We start from the raw sequence: 22,564 nt of genomic DNA on the forward strand, positions 1-22,564 counted from the left end.
TCGGTGGACAGGTCGGTTTTGGTGGTGTTGGTGTCCAGACTGGACACTCAGCAAGCCTTGGTTGCAGCAAATGGTCCGGTACCCAGGGTATTGGTGCAGGGGGGTCTTGGAGGATTTATCGTCTAGAGGTGGAGCTGATCTCTGGGAACTACTGTGATCTCCGCCTGGCGAGATAATTCCTTGTTCAATGGCCAGAAAAATAAAGTGAAGAACAAGTGTGGTCAGTGCCTGCAGATGCAGGGGGGTGGCTCCTCCACCCCAAGGGAGATGCTAAGTGGTTGTTGAAATCTTTGCAATTGTCGAGGTACCAGCAGCCAGGAAGGATTTGGTGCCAATTTCATTGCAGGTCCACTGTTCTTGTGATGTCTGCTCTTCTTTGTACTTCTTCTCCTCCCAGATAGACGAATATGTAGGTCTAGTGTCAGGGGGACCCCTAAATACTGAATCTTGGGGCGTTTATGGGAGTGTAGGGCAGTATTCACCCCAATATGACCACTTCCTGCGAGATGTGGCCATAATCTTGATCGAGAGTTCCTAGTTTCACCAAAACCAAGATGGAGAAACCCTTCTTGGGCTGTCCATTTCACATGGCCCACCTTAGGGGTGTGCCTACCATGTAAGTGTATAAGAACAACAATGTCCCAACTGGTATTAATTAAAGACAATTAGTAAAGATATGTAAATACATTATCTGAAAGGAAACAAGGAGACTCTATATAATTGTGACATGTGCTAAAAGCATAATTTTATGTATAAAAGATTTTTTGGAAAAGGAACAGAAATCTAGTTTACAGTTATAGCAGCACTGCAGTATATAAATAACAACAACTAAAAAAACAACCCAAATTGTACCTGGTGCTCTAGGTGCGACAGTGAAAACCAATAGAGCGACGCAGGTGACAATGTGAAACAGCGTGAGTGGCGCAAGGTGACTGGTGAATAAATATACAGTGTATTCATTGATATACGGCGGTTCAAGATAGATTAGAAGTTCATTTTAAAAGTATTCAATGTGTTCAACCGCTTCGTATCTCGCACCTATATTTGCGCTGAAAGGTCGACGGCGTTTCGATCCAGGTTACTACAGGATCTTCATCAGGACTAGGTCGTGGGCAGTGCTGGGGGCCGATTTATTGGCAATCAATCGCCGGATGTCAACAACTGCCAGATTGTATGTGGAGCTTCTGATTATGTGGATGGCAAGCGGTTAGTTCCGAGGTGCAATGGGACTTCTTGGCCCGGGTTAGTGTAGTTGGGTCCTGTGGCAATCCCAGGTGCGAAAATGGCTTCAGTGTGGCCAAACACAGACGTTCTCGGTTGGCTGTGAAGATCGGGGTCAGAAATATCGAGTTCACTCCCAATCCCGGAACAATTTAGTTTCCTGGTCGCCGATCCCTAGCGTGGTCGGCTGGTTGAGAGTCAATCTGAGATTGACTCTCAACCAGCCGATCATGCTAGGTTTTCACTTTCACATCTAGAGCACCACGTACAATTTGGGTTGTTTTTTCAGTTGTTTTTATTTATATACTGCAGTGCTGCTATAACTGTAAACTAGATTTCTGTTCCTTTTCTAAAAAATCTTTTATACATAAAATGATTCTTTTAGCCATGTCAGAATTATATAGAGTCTCCTTGTTTCCTTTCAGATAACCTGGCTTACCTGCTAGTCATCCTGCTGGAAGGGTTGTGATCACCTTCTGCCGGACAGGCATTGTTCCTGGCTCTCACCTTTAGGGGCTCAAAAACCCGTCCATGGTGTCAGTTTGGAAGACACCAGTCAGCCAGAAACTTTGTGACTAGTAGAGTTTGAGCGGGCACCTGCCCTCTAGGTGTATGTCATAATATATCTGGTACTGGCATCAGTACGTATTTACTGAGACAAGATGTTTGATGCCAAACATAAGTATTTTCGGTGAAGCCATTATGTACCAGGGTAACTCGTAATGACCAGTGCCCAGTACAATGCCTAGCAAAAGAACTATGTGTAACTGCATCAAATGATGGACGGAATGCTGAATGATTGAAACATTCTCCCCCAGTCAAGAGATCTGGGTTAAATCCATAGTTCTTTTGCCCACTACACCACAACAGTTTGGACCCAGCCATATGCAAATCAATCTTGACCCTAGTCCTCATGGGAAGAGTCCAGCCCAAACTGCCAAGCCAGGTCTTCCCTGGACCGGAAACAAACATCAGCCAGGCTAGCTTGAATCCAGTGCATTCTCTATTGAGAACTAGGCATTACAACGACACATCTGCTCAGGCAGAGATGCCCTCACATGTACTATAAGGCACCCTTTGCCATGTTGTATTTTCAGAATGGTTTGCACCATTTTATGTATCCTGCAATGGCAGTCTGCATGCAGTTTGGGTGTGGGTCCCTTGGGGGGCATAATACATGCTGCAGCCGTTAGAGACCCTCTTTAGTACCCATGCCCTGGGTACCAAGGAACTTACAGGGTGCTAATGTCCTTATCAATTGGGTTTACAAGTGAACATTTGCCTTGTTTTTTTAGAAAGAGCACTGGCACCGGGGCTAGGTTAGCAGGGTCCCAGTGCACTGCCAATCAACATCAGTACCAGTGAGCAAAAAGTGGAGGTGACCATGTCAAAAAGTGGCCCTTTCCTACGGAAACAAATTAGTAAGGCCCTTTGGGAATCTCATGACAAGAGGTGATTTAAACAGGGAAGGTTGATCTGGAAGGCAGAGAGATGATGACAAGGCTGCTAGGTATCCCTTATCAGTATCCATAACATAACCCTGCTGATTCAAACAGTGCAAAAACGTGTACTTCTGACAGATCCATGTTATTCAGGTGACAAATATATTCCACCTACCATAATACAAGGCCTTAGGGGAGGGCCGATGTTCGGACTAAATGACATCCACCGCTACTGATGGCAGACGAACAGAGCTTAATTGCACTTGATCAATTTCCAAGCATGAAGGTGGAGGCTCAGAAGGTTGGGGTGCAGATCTCCCACATCCAACTAGAAAAGATAGTCTCACAGAGAACATAGCAAAACGAAGGATATAAAGGTGCAGAATGCCTATATACCACACCTTTCTCAGCCAACGTTGAGTGCTGAAGATAACTTGAACCTGGTCTTGGCGAATCTGCCTCAGGTCTCCAGGAATCAAGGGTATGGGAAGAAACGGTCAGTGAAGTGGAATGTGCCACCTCAATCGAAACGTGCTTGCCTCGGTTCCCTGCAACAGATACTGGAGGACACAAAAATGTGGGCCAAATGGAAATGGTAGGAGTGGCAAAAGGATCCACCTCAGGCATGACCCAAAGAGCAAAGATGTCTTCCAACAGCTCTGGATGAAAGAGTCACGTAATCGGCAAGATGAACATTTGCCTTGTTTTTAGAAAAAGAGCACTGGCACCGGGGCTAGGTTAGCAGGGTCCCAGTGCACTGCCAATCAACATCAGTACCAGTGAGCAAAAAGTGGAGGTGACCATGTCAAAAAGTGGCCCTTTCCTGCGGAAATAAATAGTAAGGCCCTTTGGGAATCTCATGACAAGAGGTGATTTAAACAGGGAAGGTTGATCTGGAAGGCAGAGAGATGATGACAAGGCTGCTAGGTATCCCTTATCAGTATCCATAACATAACCCTGCTGATTCAAAGAGTGCAAAAACGTGTACTTCTGACAGATCCATGTTATCCAGGTGACAAATATATTCCACCTACCATAATACAAGGCCTTAGGGGAGGGCCGATGTTCGGACTAAATGACATCCACCGCTACTGATGGCAGACGAACGGAGCTTAATTGCACTTGATCAATTTCCGAGCATGAAGGTGGAGGCTCAGAAGGTTGGGGTGCAGCACTCCCACATCCAACTAGAAAAAATAGTCCCCCTGAGAGCATAGCAAAACGAAGGATATAAAGATGCAGAATGGCCTATATACCACACCTTTCTCAGCCAACGCTGAGTGCTGAAGATAACTTGAACCTGGTCTTGGCGAATCTGCCTCAGGTCTCCAGGAATCAAGGGTATGGGAAGAAACGCTCTGTGAAGTGGAATGTGCCACCTCAATCGAAACATGCTTGCCTCGGTTCCCTGCAACAGATACTGGAGGACACAAAAATGTGGGCCAAATGGAAATGGCAGGAGTGGCAAAAGGATCCACCTCAGGCATGACCAAAAGAGCAAAGATGTCTTCCAACAGCTCTGGATGAAAGAGTCACGTAATCGGCAAGATGAAGCTGGCTTACACTGTCAGCATTGACATCCATCAACCTAGCCAGACTGATGGCAAAATGCCTAATTCCATGCTGGTGTGCCCAAGCCCAGAATCCAGTGCTTTCCAATAGAGAAGAAGAGTCCCCACTCCTTCTTGTTTGTTGACATACCATATTGTGGTTGCATTGTTCAACTGGATCTGAACAGGGTGACTGAGAATGGCTAGGAGGAAGGCCTCAAGAGCAAGCCAAAGTACCCTCAGTTCAGCAGCAGAGCTCTTCTGGAGACCATAGACCTCTCATCTCCAGTTTCTACCGGGTGTGCACCCCACCTTAGGTTTAGGTATTCATCACAACTGTGGACACGGATGGAGAGTAAAAGGACATCCCTGTAGTAGCTTTTCCTCCACTGACCACAGAGCAAGATCCGCTGAAATATCCCGAGAGATCAGCATGTTATCAAACTGAACTCTTTGGCACTTGAATGACTGGAGAGACCTTGTGTGCAATGTGTGTATGACGAGGAAGATGCAGGAAGCCAGCAGACCTAGTAGACATACGACCATCATGAACGGAAGGCAACCTTCTATCCGAAACATCAGAAGAAGAACCTGAATGTTCCGGAGCCTCTGAAGAGGAAGAAAAGCTTGAAGAGAAAGTTTATCCATATCCTCCCTACAAACAGGAGGTGCTGAGAGGGCTGTAGTTGAGATTTAGGCATGTTGACAGAAAAGCCCAAGTCGAATAGGATCCTGTTAATAGGAGGTGGTGCAACATCATCTGCAGCAACCCAGCTTTGAGAAGCCAGACATCTTAGTGCAGAATAACACAATTACCGATTTACTAGTCTCTGCCACTGAAGACACAGAGTGATGATGTCAATTTGAAAGGAAGAATTATGAACTAATATGTCATTTGTGACCCTACCACAAATGACAGCTACTTGATTTGGTACTGCAGGATCTGTATGTGAAAATATGTGTCATGCAAACAGAGACAAGATCCAGTCTCTTGCTTTCAGTGGTAAAAGAACATGAGTCAAAGACAGCATCTTGAATGTTTCTTTCTGGTTCAAGATTCTGGGGACCAGGATCAGACACAGAACACCATACTTGGTAAAAGTGGGTAGGAGCACACTGTCATCACGTCTCAGTGTCATTACCTCTGGGTATCTTGGTCGATGTAGTGCATCATTTTCAGTTCAGTACAAAGTTCGTAGTCATATTAGGCTAATGCCTTAATTTGTTATCTCGTATCCATAGACATGTGTTTCTGGATTCCTCCGTCTGCAGTAGGGAAAAGGTTGTAGCTTGCTGGACATGCCGCCGCTTACTTTTCACAGGCATAATTCCACTCAGGGCATGAAGGCGCTCCCAAGCTCGTCAGCTCAGGCGGCTCAAGGGAGCCATTTAAACGGTAAAAGGGGGTAGGAGCACACTGTCATCACGTCTCAGTGTCATTACCTCTGGGCATCTTGGTCGATGTAGTGCATCATTTTCAGTTCAGTACAAAGTTCGTAGTAATATTAGGCTAATGCCTTAATTTGTTATCTTGTATCCCTAGACATGTGTTTCTGGATTCCTCCGTCATCAGTAGGGAAAAGGTCGTAGGATGCTGGACATGCTGCAGCTTAATTTTCACAGGCATAATTCCACTCAGGGAATGCAGGCGCTCACAAGCTCGTCAGCTCAGGCGGCTTAACGGAGCCACAGATGACAGTGTGTTCCTACCCCCTTTTACAGAACACCATACATCAGATACAAGGAAGTAACACGAATAGCAACCTTGGCTGATTTCCTGCTCTGGCACCAACTCCCCCATTTCTTTCTACATCAAAGCCACCTCCTACTGCAGTACGTGCAAATGGTCTTCTATCTGATGGGAATGCCAGGTAGGTCTCTGGAGAAGGGCCTGTTACAAGGGATCGGGATAGCCCTTTCCACAATTTGAAAGGCCCAAAGGACAGAATTATGGCCTTTCATGCCTGTCGAAAGGAGGTTAGGCGTCCTTCCATGGGCGTCACATGCTCTGACAAGTGCAAACTGGTCCCGACTTCCCAGTGAGGCGGGGAAGCAGGGAAGGGGGAAGGAGACATAGGAGGCATGGCCTTTGCCCCTACCTCTTTACAGTACGAGAAAGAGGTTTCGAGTTTGCTGCTGAGAAAGTGGGTCTTGTCTTTGGCAAAAGTCAAATCCTCATGAGAAGTCACAAAATTTTCAGTACCGACGGTAGCCCTTCTGGGATGACTGCAAGACACGGGAACAAGCTGTGGCTCTGCTTGCTTTAAAATATTCCAACGAAGAGTCTGCTTTGCCCCCAAAAAGTTTGGCACCATCAAAAAGGAGGTGCATCAGTGTTGTCTGAACACCAGAAGAAAATTTAGAAGCCACATATGGTGATCCAGAGATACCGAGGACTTATTGCCCTGGCAAGTAATCTGCAGTGTCTAGTCCGGCTTTTATTAGATGTCTAGACGTATATTGTCCTTAATTTACAACCTCTATCCTACCTCTGGTAGTTGAGTGCGCATATCCCACCAGGCATGGGCGTACGAAATCAGGAGACAAGTGGTTTTCAATAACTTGTGAGCAAGGCTCCTTGCCTAGCAAATCTTTTGCTACCACCTCAATATTTTTTAATTGCTTGGTGTAGTCATGTTTGGAAGGCTCCTGAGATTTGTTTAGGGGAGCAAGCAGCTGAATCACCAGGCTCTTTGGAAATAGGTAGCCTGAAAGGAAGGGGAATGTGGGGTCATCTAGAACTGGACTACGTTCTAGCCACTAATTTGCTGAATGATGGAGCAGAAGTTAGTTTCTCCCAGGCGCCAAAGATTGGTTCTCAAAGGGCCTTATTGAAAGGTAGCAAGGGATAAGAAGATTGCGCTGCTGGCTCCAACACCTCACTCAAGAGGCTGCATTTGTTCTCCACCACTCGCACCAGTATTTGCCATGGCTTGGCAGTTCTGGCTGGACTGTTCATATTTGAGCAGGGTCAAAACGAATTTGCAAATGGCTGGGTTCCAACTGTGCTGGCATAGTGGGTTAAAAACGATGGACTGGGGTGCAGCCCAAGGTCAGTGGAGAAGTCGAAGTGTTAACTTTTTTTATATGGGACTTACTCGATGACTTCAATTGAGATCACAAACTTAGAGAGAAGCTCAGTGAGTGGTCCTGCAATGCCTTCAAGTGCATGGCACAGCTGTCATTGCAGGTTTTGGAGTTGTGGTCCCAATCCAAGCACCAAAGACAAACCAGAACTTTTCTGACAGGCACAAAAGGGTTTAAAACCTACTACCTTTTTAGGGGACGCCCCTATCTTTACTTTACTTTACTTTAGAAATCTTTATTTCGACCGTTTGGTCATAAAAGAAGCATATACAATACAATCACATAAATTCAGACACAGTCTTAAAAACATCAGTGCATACATTTAAAATCAGAGCCAGACAATGCAAATGATTATTAAAAGATAAAAAGCGTTTCTACGATCTACCCAGCAATTTTTAAAAGACGACTACGCGTGTGCCAAACATTCGTAAAGAATTTGGAGAGTGCAAAGACAATTGGGCCGGAAGCATCACTTTTCAGAATCCTATACATCGGTCCGTATTCCCTGCCACCCAGATTCTTGATCAAGGGCAGTAGCCAGTATTTTCTTGCTGCCTTGTATGCTGGGCAGAAGAAGATCACGTGTAAATCGTTCTCCTCTTTGTCCGCACAAAGAGGGCAGAACTTGGTGGACGGGACTTTTGACCAGGTGCTGCAAAAGGACCGTAGTGGGAGTGTACTGTATCTCCACTGGAGGAATAGCTTTCTAGAAAGTATGGGGTAAACAGGGTCCAAAGCTTTCTCAAATGCGTAAAGATCCTTAGTTTGCAGGAATATAGAGGATAGGGACCCCTCCGTCTGAGTAGCTATAGCCCTTACCCTCTTGTGCTCGTGGTACAGCTTCGCCAGTTGTTTCCTGGAGATTCTTGGTGCTGTGTCTGCTGGGTCAGTCCACAAATCAGGGAGCCCCATATCAATGCAAACTGACTGGATATTTTGGACCCAGGGAATGCTGAGCACTTTAGGATGTTTTAATAATTCGACCAATTCCGCCCTATAGTCGGCGAGATTATTGCTGCTCCATAGCCTGCGCCAGAAGGCAATGGGTCTTAGGCTTATCTCGTCGGCCAATGGACGTAACCCTAAGTCAAGCCTCAGGGGGAGAAGGGGTGTGCTAAGGGGGAAGTGCGGTAATTTGCCTTAAAAACCTATTTTCTGTGTGTGACAAACTCCGACATGGGATGTGCCCCCACAATTCAGCCCCGTACAAAATAGCCCCCCTTGCCTGAGCCTTGTATATCTGAATTAGGGCCCCCAGAGGGCGGTAGGTCGAACCGGTCATCATCCGGGAGATACCCCCGGTGGTTTGTGCTAATTTAAGGTTGGCCCTATTTTGATGGCTCTCCCAGGTCATATTTTCATTGAGAGTCACGCCAAGATATTCGAACGTGTCTACTCTTTCCAGTCGTGCTGCTCCCAATAGGGGGTTTGGGCGCTGTTTAGTGTTTGGGTTCAATACCATATATTTAGTTTTTGAGGCATTGATTTCCAACCCTCTATCCTGACAGAAGGACACAAAAGCGTCAAGTATCTTTTGAATGCCCATAGGTGTTTTAGATACCAACAGTGTATCATCCGCAAACATTATTGCGGGTACACTGTTGCCATTCAATTTGGGGGCATCTGTGTAGTCGGTGGCGTTTAGATGGGCGATTACCCCGTTAACAAAGAGGCAAAACAGGGTCGGCGCCAGCACACATCCCTGTCTCACCCCTCTGCCCACGGGGAATCTATCGGTCAGCTCCCCCGACCTCCCACACCTCACCTGGGCATAATTATTGTGATGCAGCCTCTGCAGGATCAATAGGATATCTGGGGGAACGCCCATCCCTGCTAGGATGACCCATAGTTTACCCCTGGGTACAAGGTCGAAGGCGGCTTTTAGGTCCACGAAGATCGTGTACAGACTACCGCCTTCAAACCTTACTGTCCTCCAGTGAATCAGATTTAATCTAAAGACCTGGTCCACGGTTGATACCCCTTTCCTAAAGCCTGCCTGGTATGGACTGAGGGCGCCCACCTCCTCTATCCATTCCTGGAGCCTGTTCAAGAGGACCCTGCCAAACAGCTTCTGTGCTACATCTATCAGGCTGATTGGTCTGTAGTTGGCTGGGAGCAGGGGGGATCCTTTTTTGAAAATCGGGACCACCTCAGCCCCCAGCCAAGTACTGGGGATTTCCATCCCGCTAAGGACACCATTAAAGAGGGCTGCGAGGTAGGGCGCCCAGACGGTGGGCTCCTGCTTGTACAGGTCTCCCGGCAGGCCGTCCAGCCCAGGCGCCTTCCCCGAAGCCAGTCCTGAGATGGCAGCTGTTACCTCACTCAGTGTTATTTGGTCTGCCTGCAAACCCTGTCTCACAGGTTCAATTATCCCAGGAATTTCTCCAGGCTCGGCACTATATAGCGACTCGAAGTGGGCCTGCCACACTCCAGGCGCCATATTAGGCTCCACTGCCGAGCGAAGATTCCCTGAACCCCTATTGACCATTCTCCAAAACAGTCGTTGATCTTGTACTGCTAGGGCCTTTGTAAGCTCTTCCCACTGCTTTTCCTCCCATTCTATTTTGGCTTGTGTGAGAAGCTTCTTATAGGCTTGTCTGGACTGCTTAAGGCGTTCCCCTCCTATGCCCTCTTTAATAACTCCAAGGAGTTCTGTTTTAGCTTGTCTACAGGCAGTATTGTACCAATGTGTTTTGCCTAGGGGCCTCACTCTTGGCTTTTGTTTTTTACATGTCAAATGGGATGCCGCCGCTTTTATGAGTTCTTTGTGGGCGTCAGACAGTTTAGACCTTATGTCTGTTTGATTTGCCACACTATCGAGGGCCCCAACAGTCTCCAGGATGGGGGTAATCTCTTCATAGAGCAGAGGGATTTTATCCTTATTTGTGACCATGTGCTCCCACCTAATTCTTCTCCTGGTATTGTCTATAAGGAGAGGGGGATGATTCCCTACCTCATGGGTCACTAGACCCTGGGGTGCTGGGTGGGCGAGGTCTAACTCAAGTGCATTGTGGTCACTGTCTGCCCTGTCGATAACCCTAAAATCCTGAATTAATGGCCACCTCTGTAGTTGAACCAGAATATAATCTAAGTGTGACTCCCTTCCTAGGCGATTATAAGTGATCTTGCCTGGTGTGTCCGAGATGGTTCGCCCATTGCACGCTCTAAGACCATACCTTAGCGTGAGAGCCATAATTTGTAATGCTAGCGGGGTCCAAGCTTTCGGCGGGGTCACATCAGCCCCTGGTACAGCCCACCTTTCCTCTTCTTCTGATAGGAATCCTTCCCGGAGGCCAGGGAGTGGCTCAAAGTGGGAGTTAAAGTCTCCACCCACCACATAGTAAGAATCGGTCGACAGTTCAGATAAAAAGTTAGACAATTCATTAAAAGCCGGTGATTCTTTTGCCTTTCCCATTGGCCTGGAATAGATATTAACCAGCAGAAGACTAACTTTGTTTGGCCATGTCAATGTGACCACGAGGATGTCGTCAGAGTTGCATGGGAGCCGTGTTGCCACACAGCCCAGGTGAACAGCAATCCATGTCGCAAGGCCCCCTGATGGTCGGCCCTTGCCTTCCCACCTTGCTGGAATGAAAAAGGATGCATACCCTGGATACTCATAGACCTCTCTAGCCCAGGTTTCCTGGAACATACATATGTCACCAGTTTCTATATAGTTTCCCCAGGCAGGGTCTTCCAGTTTATTGGTTAGTCCCGCGATGTTCCAGGAGATTATCTTCAAGTGCTCAGTGGTTGGAGGTGTCGTGGCGTGGGGAATGGAGGGGGTAAGACCATATTCCACATGTGTTGCAAGGCCTATTGGTGAAACAGCAAGAAGAGCATGTGACTCCCTGGATCCCGACTCCCCCTTACCCTCAGGGAAGGAAACCCCAGTTATTCTCTCTGCAGTAACTACTCCATTAGTCGTAGGGTTGAGGAATTCAATTTGGCCATGTTCAGGGGTGGATAGATCGCTCAGTGGGCCAGGAATTGCAACAGGGCACATTGTCTGGGGGTCCGCAGGGCCACAAAAGCCCGATACCCCGATCGCAGAGTTAAGGGCGGTGAGTCAGTCGACCCCGTCTAGCCCATTAAGACAATTAAAGCGATTAAAATCGCAGAAAGGTGTGTCTGGTGGTTGGTAATATGGGCGTTGGGCATAGCCTTTATGGTTGCGTCTATGATCCACCCTTGTCCATTTATCATATGATTGGACCTGGGGTCTAGGAATTGGAGGAAAGAAAAAGGATACTGGGAGGGTTTGTATCGTGGAATCAAGGGATCGGTTCATTCCTTCGCAAATGTGTCGAACCGTGCCTGGGTCTTTGAAAGTTACCATGATGCAATCCCCCACTATGGTTTTCCTGGTCTTCCCCAGCCATGGAACCCTCCTCACCATGATAATTTCATTATTAAAGTGAGATGGCAGGGGTCGGTTCCAGTTTAACCATTTGATAACCTTTTTCTTGAGGGATTGATAGTCCTCGTGTTCTCCTGATCTTAGATGGGGGGCACCGGCTAGGACCACCATTAGTCTATTGGCCTCGGGTGGAAGATCTGGCCTCCGTGGTCTAGGAGTTGGGCAACCTGGCGTGAGTGGGGGGTCATTAACCTGATCTCGGTTTGCTCCGGTGGACTCTGTTTGTGAGCTATGTGGGGCTAAAGCCACTGAGTCAATGGGTCTGTTGCTTGACTTGTTATGCCGTGCTTGGAGTTGGACAGACATAAGAGGTTGCAGGGGGGCAGCCGGTGGCTTACTTTTTGGGGGGGCTTTGCTAGTATTAGGTGCAGTTTCTGTTGTAGAGGGTTCCCTACCCAGGGAGTGGGTTTCCCCTAACTTTGTCTGTTTGCTTACTAGAGAATTCAGAGTGGTAAGAGAAGTCTCTAGTAAGGTGAGCCTAATCTCAACTTTTTTTAGACTGTCAGTGATGGGCTGCAAGAGGGAACGGAGTAAAAATTCGATGCTCCCCTTAGTAAAGAATGGGTGGTTAAGATTCGGTGTATCAACCTCTGATTCTTTAGGGGTTGTAGTTGTGCTAGGATTTAAGAGCTTAGATGGTGGGGCTATCTCCGTAGTCTTCTTCGATGTGATAGTGTTAGTATTACTCTTACCAAAATCCAAGTGCGATATTTTAGATTTCCCCCGTCCCCCCGCTGATTTCCGAGCCCGTTTACTGGGCGGGGGCCTATGTATCTCTGCCATGACTTTTAGTTTAGGCTTGTTCCTATTGGCCATTAGTGCTGGTTGGGTTTGAGTTGTCAGGTCAACAGGGGTGTGGGAGATCTCTGGGGGGGCAGCCTCTACACTTTTATCAGAAGGTAACCCTTGGGTCGAAGAGACTTCCCTGAATAAAGCAGGGAAGTCCTCTATTGTTGAGGTGTCTAGGCTAGTAGATAGCGCACCTACCTCTTGGGTAATGGAGTGAGGGATAGTATTTAGCAGAGGCCTGGTTTTCATACATTCAATGGAGCGCCTACGCTCCGCCCTACGTTTCTCAAGTGAACCTTCCGAGTCCGTTTCACCTTTGTTGGATTTGAAATAATTGTCCAGTGTCCCGGAACCGGAGGCACCATCCCTTGAGGGGGTTTCCCGTGGTGGAGGCGAAGGCATAACCTTGATTGCAATATAAAGTGGGATCAAGAGAGTGGGCCCAGCCCGGCCTCCTTCGGCCCCTGACGGCCACAGACGGTCCCGCCCTTGTCCCGGGCTTCTCCCGGTCGCTCCCGCTCGCTCCCGCGAAGCGGTGTTCCTGCACGCCTTAAGATGCTGCAGCTATGTGATAGGCGGGGGGGCGTGGCCAGCGGGGAGAGCAGCCCAGGTGTTGCTAATTGGGCGCGCAGGGGCTCCTGGTCGCTGGAGTCCCCTGCTTAGCTCGCAGCCCCGCTGGTTCTCTTACCTGCCCCCGCGTTCCTCCCTGGCTCCTCTGGGCAGTCCACAGGCAGACAACGACGCGCTGCGGGACCCGCGGAGCGGGTCCGGCGAGTCGTGAGCGTGAAAGTAGGTCCGCTGGGCAGCTGGTGCAACGAGCTCCTCCTCTGGCAGCAAGGTACGCAAAAGGGTGTCCCACAAACACAGGGACAGCAGCAGCTTTTAGGTCCGTTGGCGGGGGGGCGTGGCCAGCGGGGAGAGCAGCCCAGGTGTTGCTAATTGGGCGCGCAGGGGCTCCTGGTCGCTGGAGTCCCCTGCTTAGCTCGCAGCCCCGCTGGTTCTCTTACCTGCCCCCGCGTTCCTCCCTGGCTCCTCTGGGCAGTCCACAGGCAGACAACGACGCGCTGCGGGACCCGCGGAGCGGGTCCGGCGAGTCGTGAGCGTGAAAGTAGGTCCGCTGGGCAGCTGGTGCAACGAGCTCCTCCTCTGGCAGCAAGGTACGCAAAAGGGTGTCCCACAAACACAGGGACAGCAGCAGCTTTTAGGTCCGTTGGCGGGGGGGCGTGGCCAGCGGGGAGAGCAGCCCAGGTGTTGCTAATTGGGCGCGCAGGGGCTCCTGGTCGCTGGAGTCCCCTGCTTAGCTCGCAGCCCCGCTGGTTCTCTTACCTGCCCCCGCGTTCCTCCCTGGCTCCTCTGGGCAGTCCACAGGCAGACAACGACGCGCTGCGGGACCCGCGGAGCGGGTCCGGCGAGTCGTGAGCGTGAAAGTAGGTCCGCTGGGCAGCTGGTGCAACGAGCTCCTCCTCTGGCAGCAAGGTACGCAAAAGGGTGTCCCACAAACACAGGGACAGCAGCAGCTTTTAGGTCCGTTGGCGGGGGGGCGTGGCCAGCGGGGAGAGCAGCCCAGGTGTTGCTAATTGGGCGCGCAGGGGCTCCTGGTCGCTGGAGTCCCCTGCTTAGCTCGCAGCCCCGCTGGTTCTCTTACCTGCCCCCGCGTTCCTCCCTGGCTCCTCTGGGCAGTCCACAGGCAGACAACGACGCGCTGCGGGACCCGCGGAGCGGGTCCGGCGAGTCGTGAGCGTGAAAGTAGGTCCGCTGGGCAGCTGGTGCAACGAGCTCCTCCTCTGGCAGCAAGGTACGCAAAAGGGTGTCCCACAAACACAGGGACAGCAGCAGCTTTTAGGTCCGTTGGCGGGGGGGCGTGGCCAGCGGGGAGAGCAGCCCAGGTGTTGCTAATTGGGCGCGCAGGGGCTCCTGGTCGCTGGAGTCCCCTGCTTAGCTCGCAGCCCCGCTGGTTCTCTTACCTGCCCCCGCGTTCCTCCCTGGCTCCTCTGGGCAGTCCACAGGCAGACAACGACGCGCTGCGGGACCCGCGGAGCGGGTCCGGCGAGTCGTGAGCGTGAAAGTAGGTCCGCTGGGCAGCTGGTGCAACGAGCTCCTCCTCTGGCAGCAAGGTACGCAAAAGGGTGTCCCCAATCATACCAGGAGACCAAGTCTCAGAAAATCTTCGACAAAATGTTGAAATAAGTCAGTCACAAAATGACTGGAGGTAGATCCCAGCAGATCTGCGCTGGCTGGCACAGAAAGAAATGAACTGTTGTTACAACATCCAGATTAGATTATGGGAACCCAACCCTCACAGGCATGGCAAAATCACACCTTGCTCCTCTCAGATCAACCCTTAATGCAGCAGCCAGAATAGTGACTGGAGTAAAGAAATTCAAAACACATCTCCATCGCACTCAGAGAGCTAAACTTGCTTCCAATAGAAATGCATCCCAACTTCGGAACTTACTGCCTCACCCACAAAGTTCTGCACACTGGCAAACCTACATATCTGGCCTTCAAACTCAACAAAGCTGGGCAGACAAGAAATCTCAGGAGCACCAACACTCTACTGCTCATCCCTCCGAAATCTAGCAAACAAAAAACCTTATCGCGCTCCTTCTCTGGAAATACTCCCAAAATCTAGAACTTCATCCCAGTCCATATCAGGACTAACCCTGCCTTAAAAAAATTCAAAAGCCAGCTTAAAGTCCTCTACCTCAATCAAACTCAAAGTGATAGTGGACTCTCATAGGGAAATCTTGCACACCTGAGCAACCAGTCACATTGATGAGAATAACTTCCTACAGCATCTACCTCTTGTCTCACACCTTTGAACAATGACCCGTCACGTATGTCTCTGTACCTACTACTACTACTCTTTGTACTCCATTGTTACTTGACAAATGGTGTAAAGCGCTCTGATACCCTCGTGTCTGGCCAACGCTATATAAAACTCCTAAATAAATAAATAAACAAAATGGGGTGGTGCTTATATAGGCACCATGCATGTCACGTCCAGCGCAGACAACTCTGTCCAGGAGCCGAACGATGCCACCGGCACGCAAATGTACTACTCTAAAAGTTGCGGGTTCTAGTCTGACATCTCAGTCAAATTCCAAGTTATTTTTATTGTAAAGTAACATTATAGAAGGGATAACGTACCCCCCTGCCTTACATTATAAAGATATTTCATGTCAACAAGGAGATTCATTATCATATAGACGAACGAGGCAGAAGGCAGAGTTCCTTTATAAGGTTATGGAACTCCGAGGTGACTTGCAATATCCTTCCCATGTAAGTCAAGGGGTACTATATACTATATAATACATGATCACACCATCATGTTTACCACAAACCACTTAAAGCCTTGGTGCATACCTGTTTCATATGAAAGAGCGAGCATGTTTGCAAACATGAACAATAAAAATAAAACATCTGATGCAAAATTAAACACATCAAAAACATGTTAGTTATTTATTGCAAACAGATATTAGAAATAGCTAAATACAAGGCAGTTTGTTTTCTTTAAAAAAGGCTGCATTAACTTGGAATATATTGGAACATGCAGAAAGATTCTAACTTTTATAATTATCTAAGGAGTGCAAAGAAAGAAAGTAAGCTAGAACAATAGAACAACAGAAGGAAAAGCAACCATTTTTGTTGCTTTAAACAACTGCCATGTGACCTGACCTGCCTTTCACCTCAGCTGCTGGCTCTGGCAGCAAGCATTGTGATGTTAGAACTTGACTGCAATGACTTATTACATTCTGACGTCTTTTCTTTATAATCGGCAACTGGGTGCATTACAAGTCACCAATTATAAAGAATTTAGAGACAGATGTTTATACAGGGATTGCAGAATACCATGTATCATATATAAATATATATACACACACACATACATGGGAAAATATGTGATAGAAGGCAAGGAGCCAACACACATAAGAAAACACCAAAACATAAAGTAAACATTAAAAAAACATGTAATACATAAATGTGTGTGATGGAAGGTCTTTTATCTAAACATGAGATCCTCCCCCATCTAGATACTACAATCCACTAGGAAAGGTACAATCTTCTGAATAACAGATAGCAAAACCAACATCAGTTTTGCTATCAAATATTCCAAGGACTTTAGCTTTGCAACTGCAGGTTTTGCTTGCACCATGTGGTGATGAAAGTAATTGCTACAAAAGTGACAGAAGTACAATAAATCAATATACTTCTTTTATTTGGAAATTGTGAGCGTAAAATACACAGTGTCAAAGAACATGAAGACCAACTTCCAGCTTACCAGAATCAGCTGATGAACGCCTCCTTTCTTGCATATGATGACCAGCTGCTTCCTCCATATCTAAATTCTAGAAAAATGTAGAAACCAAACAGGACGTGGATCACTGTGCAACATGGCGAGTTTTGCATGCAACAACAAAACAGAGTACAAGAGAACCATCATCACATCAATTTTAGCTATAAATGGTCATAGGTTTTTATCAGATTTGCTCTAACATGTTCTGCCTATTTTTAAACTTGTGTTTATTATTATTTTTCTAGGCACAATCACTGGTACTGTGAAAGCTTGCACGCACCAATATGGAGCAAACCACCCATACTGACACGCAGCATGGAGAAAAATTGTGTACCCCTGCTCAGAGGAGAGGGGTTTATATCTAATGTTCTTCCATTTTTTATTTCAGATATACTACGAGAATTAGGAATCGTATGTATTTATACGCATGTTTATATTAGTAGCAGCGTTCACTGTTTTTCTTTTTACTTATCTTTATTTTCCTATTACGGTTTAAATAGGAGTGGCAAACACAGCGCTGGTCCCTGTGTGGTCCTAAGGAAGAGCTAGGGGAAGCTCGAAACATGTCGACCATACACTGATCACCTTCTCATTATAGATTGGTACACAGTGTTTACCCCACTTTTAACCACACCCACCTAGGAGCAGGAATAAAATATTTTAGACCCACTGGCACGGTATTTTTAATTCACCAACACCCACTCCACTTCACATTGCACTACACAAAGTCCTCCACAAAAAGTGCTCTTACGTAATTCCGCAAGTCGTAGCACGCCCCAGTTCGTAGAGAGCTGGGATGGCCCCAATGATGAAGCATTTCACCGGATGAAACCCTGGTGAGTGAGGGGACTCAAGAAATAAATTTTTCTTTCTTCTGAGCTTCTTTCTGACCACATCGGCCAGTAGCCTTAGCCACGAGCTTGGTCTTAGAACCCAATACTTTGGGTTTGTGTTTCATTATACGTCTTTGGAGGGCAACCTAGCTTTGTATCTTCCTTCTCCCCCTATTTCATGTACTGATTTTGAAATTTTTTCTAGCTGCGGGAGTTGTTGATCATTAAAGATTACAAATTCAACTAAAGTGGCAGCTTTAGATACACACACGCATTTCCACCCGATACACCAAATATCTTTAGAACAATGGCAGAAATCACGGGTCTATCCTTCTCAGAAGAAGAGGTAGATAGGGTCATTGCCTCCATGTTACCACAAACAGGGGCTCCAAACAGAGACAACAATGAGGCCAGCCAATGCACTAACTGAGCTAAAACGCACACAAATTAAGACCTTAATTGATTGAATAATGATGGTTGAATACCTAGGGGCAATATGGCACCAAGAGGCTTGATCGTACGGAATGAACCGTTTATCTTTCAAACAGATAAACATTTAAAGAAACATTTATCACTATTATCGTGGCATTGCACTAGAGACTGGTTAGTGTTGATAATAAAAACAGCAGCACGACTCTCAGAGTCTCTCAAAGAAGAGATCCATACCTTAGAAATTCATCTAAAATCCTACCAAGGCACCAGCGAATTGAAAGAAACGTTTCAGAAACGTGGCAGAGAGCTGATTCTAGCTGATTCTAGCCACGGCAGAGGAATATGAACTTCGAGAGTAAGATTGTAAGCACGTTAAGAAAGGATCATTGCTACTCCCTGAGGAAGGGCTCCGCTCGTAATGCATAGGAGTATTTACGTGCAATGATGTCATGTCCATGGAAATAATGTGATGATATTCACTCCGAAATTATGAAATTAATGAAATCATATTCAATAAAGTAAACTTGAAGAAGATTTCGAGTGGAATCCTCCTTAAACTAGCTTTTTGAGAGGAGAATGATGGTGTGCACATGGGGATACTCCCAGTGATTCACTGGTAGTATGTATCATAAGTGTGAACTTAAAGAGTTCATAAGGAAAATAAAACTGAAAGTGTTCTATAGGGACAAGCAACCTAATGATGTACAAAGAAGCAACACTGGATTAAAGAGAAAATCCAACTTCACCCCGCCACCAATGAACCTGCCTGTCGAGATTTTGGCTTTTGAAAAGGCAGTCATGAAGGAAGTGCTGGAACTGGACCCAAGGACCATTAAGCTGTTCCAGAACACAAGTAACACCGAACATGCAGCAATACAGCAACTTTCCAACAATGAAACCATCACCAGCGGACCAAGAGGCAGCAATAGTCCTACAGAACTCACAGGACTATAGGAACAAATGTCTACTCTTACTAGCTGATGCAAGGAACTATGTCCACATCAATGAAGACCCTACAGAACGACTTCGGATAAACATTGCGTTTCTCATTGAGGAATCAATAACCAATGACTGGTTGAGTAAAAAAGAAGCTGACTTCCTAGTAAACACAAAACCAATCACTCCCTACTTTTACACCATTCCGAAAATTCATAAAACCCTAAACAAACCACCAGGGAGACCTATTGTGTCGGGGATAGGCTCAATCTTAGAACCTTTATCAAAGTTTGCTGATGCATTCTTAAGACCAATCATTCAAAATACAGACACTAACCTACAGGATACAAAAGCTGTCCTCTGTCTCTTGAAAGTCCTTACCTTTTCACCCCACATCCAGCATATTGATCAGCTTGGATGTGGAGAGTCTTTACACTAGTCTCCCTCATAAAGATACACTGGAGATCCTTGAAGAGGTCCTCTTTGAAGTGGAGTGGCATATCACAAACCCAGACATGTGGTGCTTGAATGTTGCAGATTAGCGCTGACGGAAAACTTTTTCAGGTTTGAGGCTACACTATTCCGCCAACAGCATGGCACGAGCATGGGCAGCACTTATGCGCCGAGTGTGGCGGGCCTTTATGTACACTAACTTGAGAAACATAAGATCCTGAATGCCACCAACCCCCATATACAGCATATCATAATGTGGAAAAGATATATAGACGATGTTCTATTGATATGGCATGGCACTGAAGAAGAAGCAAATAACTTCTTCATTTGGCTCAATGTACAAGACAGCTACTTGAAATTTACCCACACCATGAGCAGGTCTCACCTAGTATTTCTAGACCTCAACATCTAGGCTAGACAGGGCATGGAAGCTACCACTACACATTTCAAGCCTACTGCGAGGAACTGCCTTTTGACATATGACAGTTTCCACCCCAGACACCTAAAACAGAACCTCCCATTCAGACAATTCCTTCGACTTAGAAGGAAATGTACTGACAAACAGGATTACATAACACAGGCCAAAGACCTGAGTGAAAAACTCTTGACTTGAAACTACCCTAAACACCTGGTTTGTAAAGCAAAAAAGAGGGCAGGAAACAACAATTGGGAAGCCCTTCTGGAACCCAAAGTAATCAAGGATACAGAAACCAAGAGACCCATATGCATCACCACCTTTAACACAGCGTCCGACCAAGTCACTAAGATAGTGAAAAAACATTGTAAAACACTTAATAGTGGCGGACTTGACATACCCACACGAATGTTCAGCCACAGACGTGGCATGATCCTGAAAAATCATCTGGTACATACCAGACCCAGAACCACAGGCACAAAAGAAAACAACACCCGCAGGTTGCATCCTTTACCCGCAGGCCACTATCCCTGCAGTAACTGCAGCGTGTGCCACCTAACCACAGCCACTAAGACAGTTTCTCTAAACAATAACACCACGTGGGAACTATGCCAGTTTACTAACTGCAATACTACTGGAGTGATCTACTTGATCACCTGCACATGCAACCTACACCATGTAGGAATGACCACAAGAAAAGTGAGCACTCGTATAGTAGAACATAGAAGCAACATACGATGCAAACGTGCTACCACAAGAATGACAAGCCACTTCATTGAAAAACAACACACACCCAACAATCTTAGGTGGGTGGTGTTAGAACTGATAAACCACCATGAAAACCTTGAAAACATACTACACGAACGCGAACAGCAATGGGTGTTCAAACTCCGCACCGATACGCAAGGCCTTTATGATGACATACATTGGGGCTCTTTTTGCCCTTAAACAACGAAAAGCTTCTGTCATTCTGTCATTCTGCCTGTATCCCACTACAGATAAAATATGAGATTTGCCCCTATCTGGAACCCCTTATGGATGATGCAAACTTGGGGCGTTTTTCCACCCCTTTAACTGTTTGGGTTTTACTTCAAACCAGCCTAAACAAACCTACTACAAAGTTTTGGTAGGTTCTCATCTTCAAGCTAAACCCAAACTGAGCTGATCTGTGTGGAAAGTATTGAATTAAAATTGTGACAAAGTATGGGCCCTAAAATCTGTACACTGGTCTCTCCCCAATGCAAATAATACCCCCTTTTTTCACAGTAAGCTATCATTTCGCTTCAACTCAGGGGGTCGCGACACCATCCGGCAACTCCCCCTACACTGGCCACTCAATTGTTTACATCAAGATGAGGGCCGATTTATATAAATGAGCATTTTCCATTGGTGGAATATTTTTTCAGAACATAATGATTCGATTTTCATTCTGACTTTACAGTTTGTGGCCGGACACGTTTGCGGAGTATTACTACAACCAACCCCAATATGGCCGCCACACTAGCCAAATGAAGGCACCCATTGATAAACTTTGCTAAAACATCCTGCAAACTCCCCTGACATTGGCCTCCTTATTGCAAACATCAAGAGAAGGGCTGATTCCTATTCAATATAAAAAACATCCATAGGTAAAATATTCAATTATATTGGTCAGCTTTCCATCTATGACTTTACCAAATATGGTCAATTCTCATAGCGGAGGACTCCGCGACTAGCCCAATATGGCCACCACACTTGCCAAATGGGGCGGCCATTGTACAACAACTGTGCGGTCTATGCCTGCCGCCTGAACACAAGACATATTAGAACACGGAAGCCCTTTTTAGAGCTCCCCTCGCCGTTGACACGCTAAGATGCGGTCCGACAGGGAAGTTAAGTAGGTGTCCGTGAGCGGCATCTACAGGCTTGAAGTAAGTGTACCTTCTTCCAAACAGGTCCCGCGCCAAAACGAGGGTTGAGGCAGCACCCTCCCAAGCTTAATAGAACCATTACTGAGCATTTCGAAAAATGCAATGATAGCCACTTCTTTTCCCTTCCATTCTTTCACGACAGGATTATTTCAAAGGGAGACACCGCCCCCCCCCCCACTCCCCCCTAGAGACCATGAGGTGCTATTACGCACATTGACAAGTAATGATTCTTGCAATACTAATCGAATTATGTCGTGTGTGTGAAATAATGAGTGTGTTAAAACTATCATATTAAGTCCTGTGTTGTTTTTATGTGTGAATTCACACCACATACCACCACTTGTGTTTATTATTCTTCTAGGCACAATCACTGGAGCTGTGAAAGCTTGCACGCACCAATATGGAGCAAACCACCCATATTGACATGCAGCATGGAGAAAAATTGTGTACCCCCGCTCAGAGGAGAGGGGTTTATATCTAATGTTTTTCCATTTATATTTCAGATATACTACGAGAATTAGGAATCGTATGTATTTATACGCATGCGTAGTAGCAGCGTTCACTGTTTTTCTTTTTACTTATCTTTATTTTTCTATTAAGGTTGAAATAGGAGTGGCAAACACAGGGCTGGTCCCTGTGTGGTCCTGAGGAAGAGCTAGAGGAAGCTCGAAACATATCGACCATAAACTGATTACCTTCTCATTATAGACAGTGTTTACCCCATTTTTAACCATATCCACCTAGGAGAAGGAATAAAATATTTTAGGCTCACTAGCATA

The 22,564-nt window shown here is 46.7% G+C and overlaps 1 protein-coding gene across 1 annotated transcript in view; it reads right to left on the minus strand.

The window, feature by feature from the left end:
• Positions 1 to 22,564, minus strand: part of CARMIL3 (capping protein regulator and myosin 1 linker 3) — a 1,161,278-nt gene that overhangs the window by 106,725 nt on the left and 1,031,989 nt on the right. The window contains exon 35 of the mRNA XM_086923677.1: positions 16,792 to 16,858. Within this exon, the coding sequence (XP_086779803.1) occupies positions 16,792 to 16,858 (67 nt within the window). The remainder of the gene's footprint in view (positions 1 to 16,791; positions 16,859 to 22,564) is intronic.

This window comes from Lissotriton vulgaris, chromosome 5, assembly GCF_964263255.1.
Source record: "Lissotriton vulgaris chromosome 5, aLisVul1.2, whole genome shotgun sequence".
NCBI lineage: Eukaryota > Metazoa > Chordata > Amphibia > Caudata > Salamandridae > Lissotriton > Lissotriton vulgaris.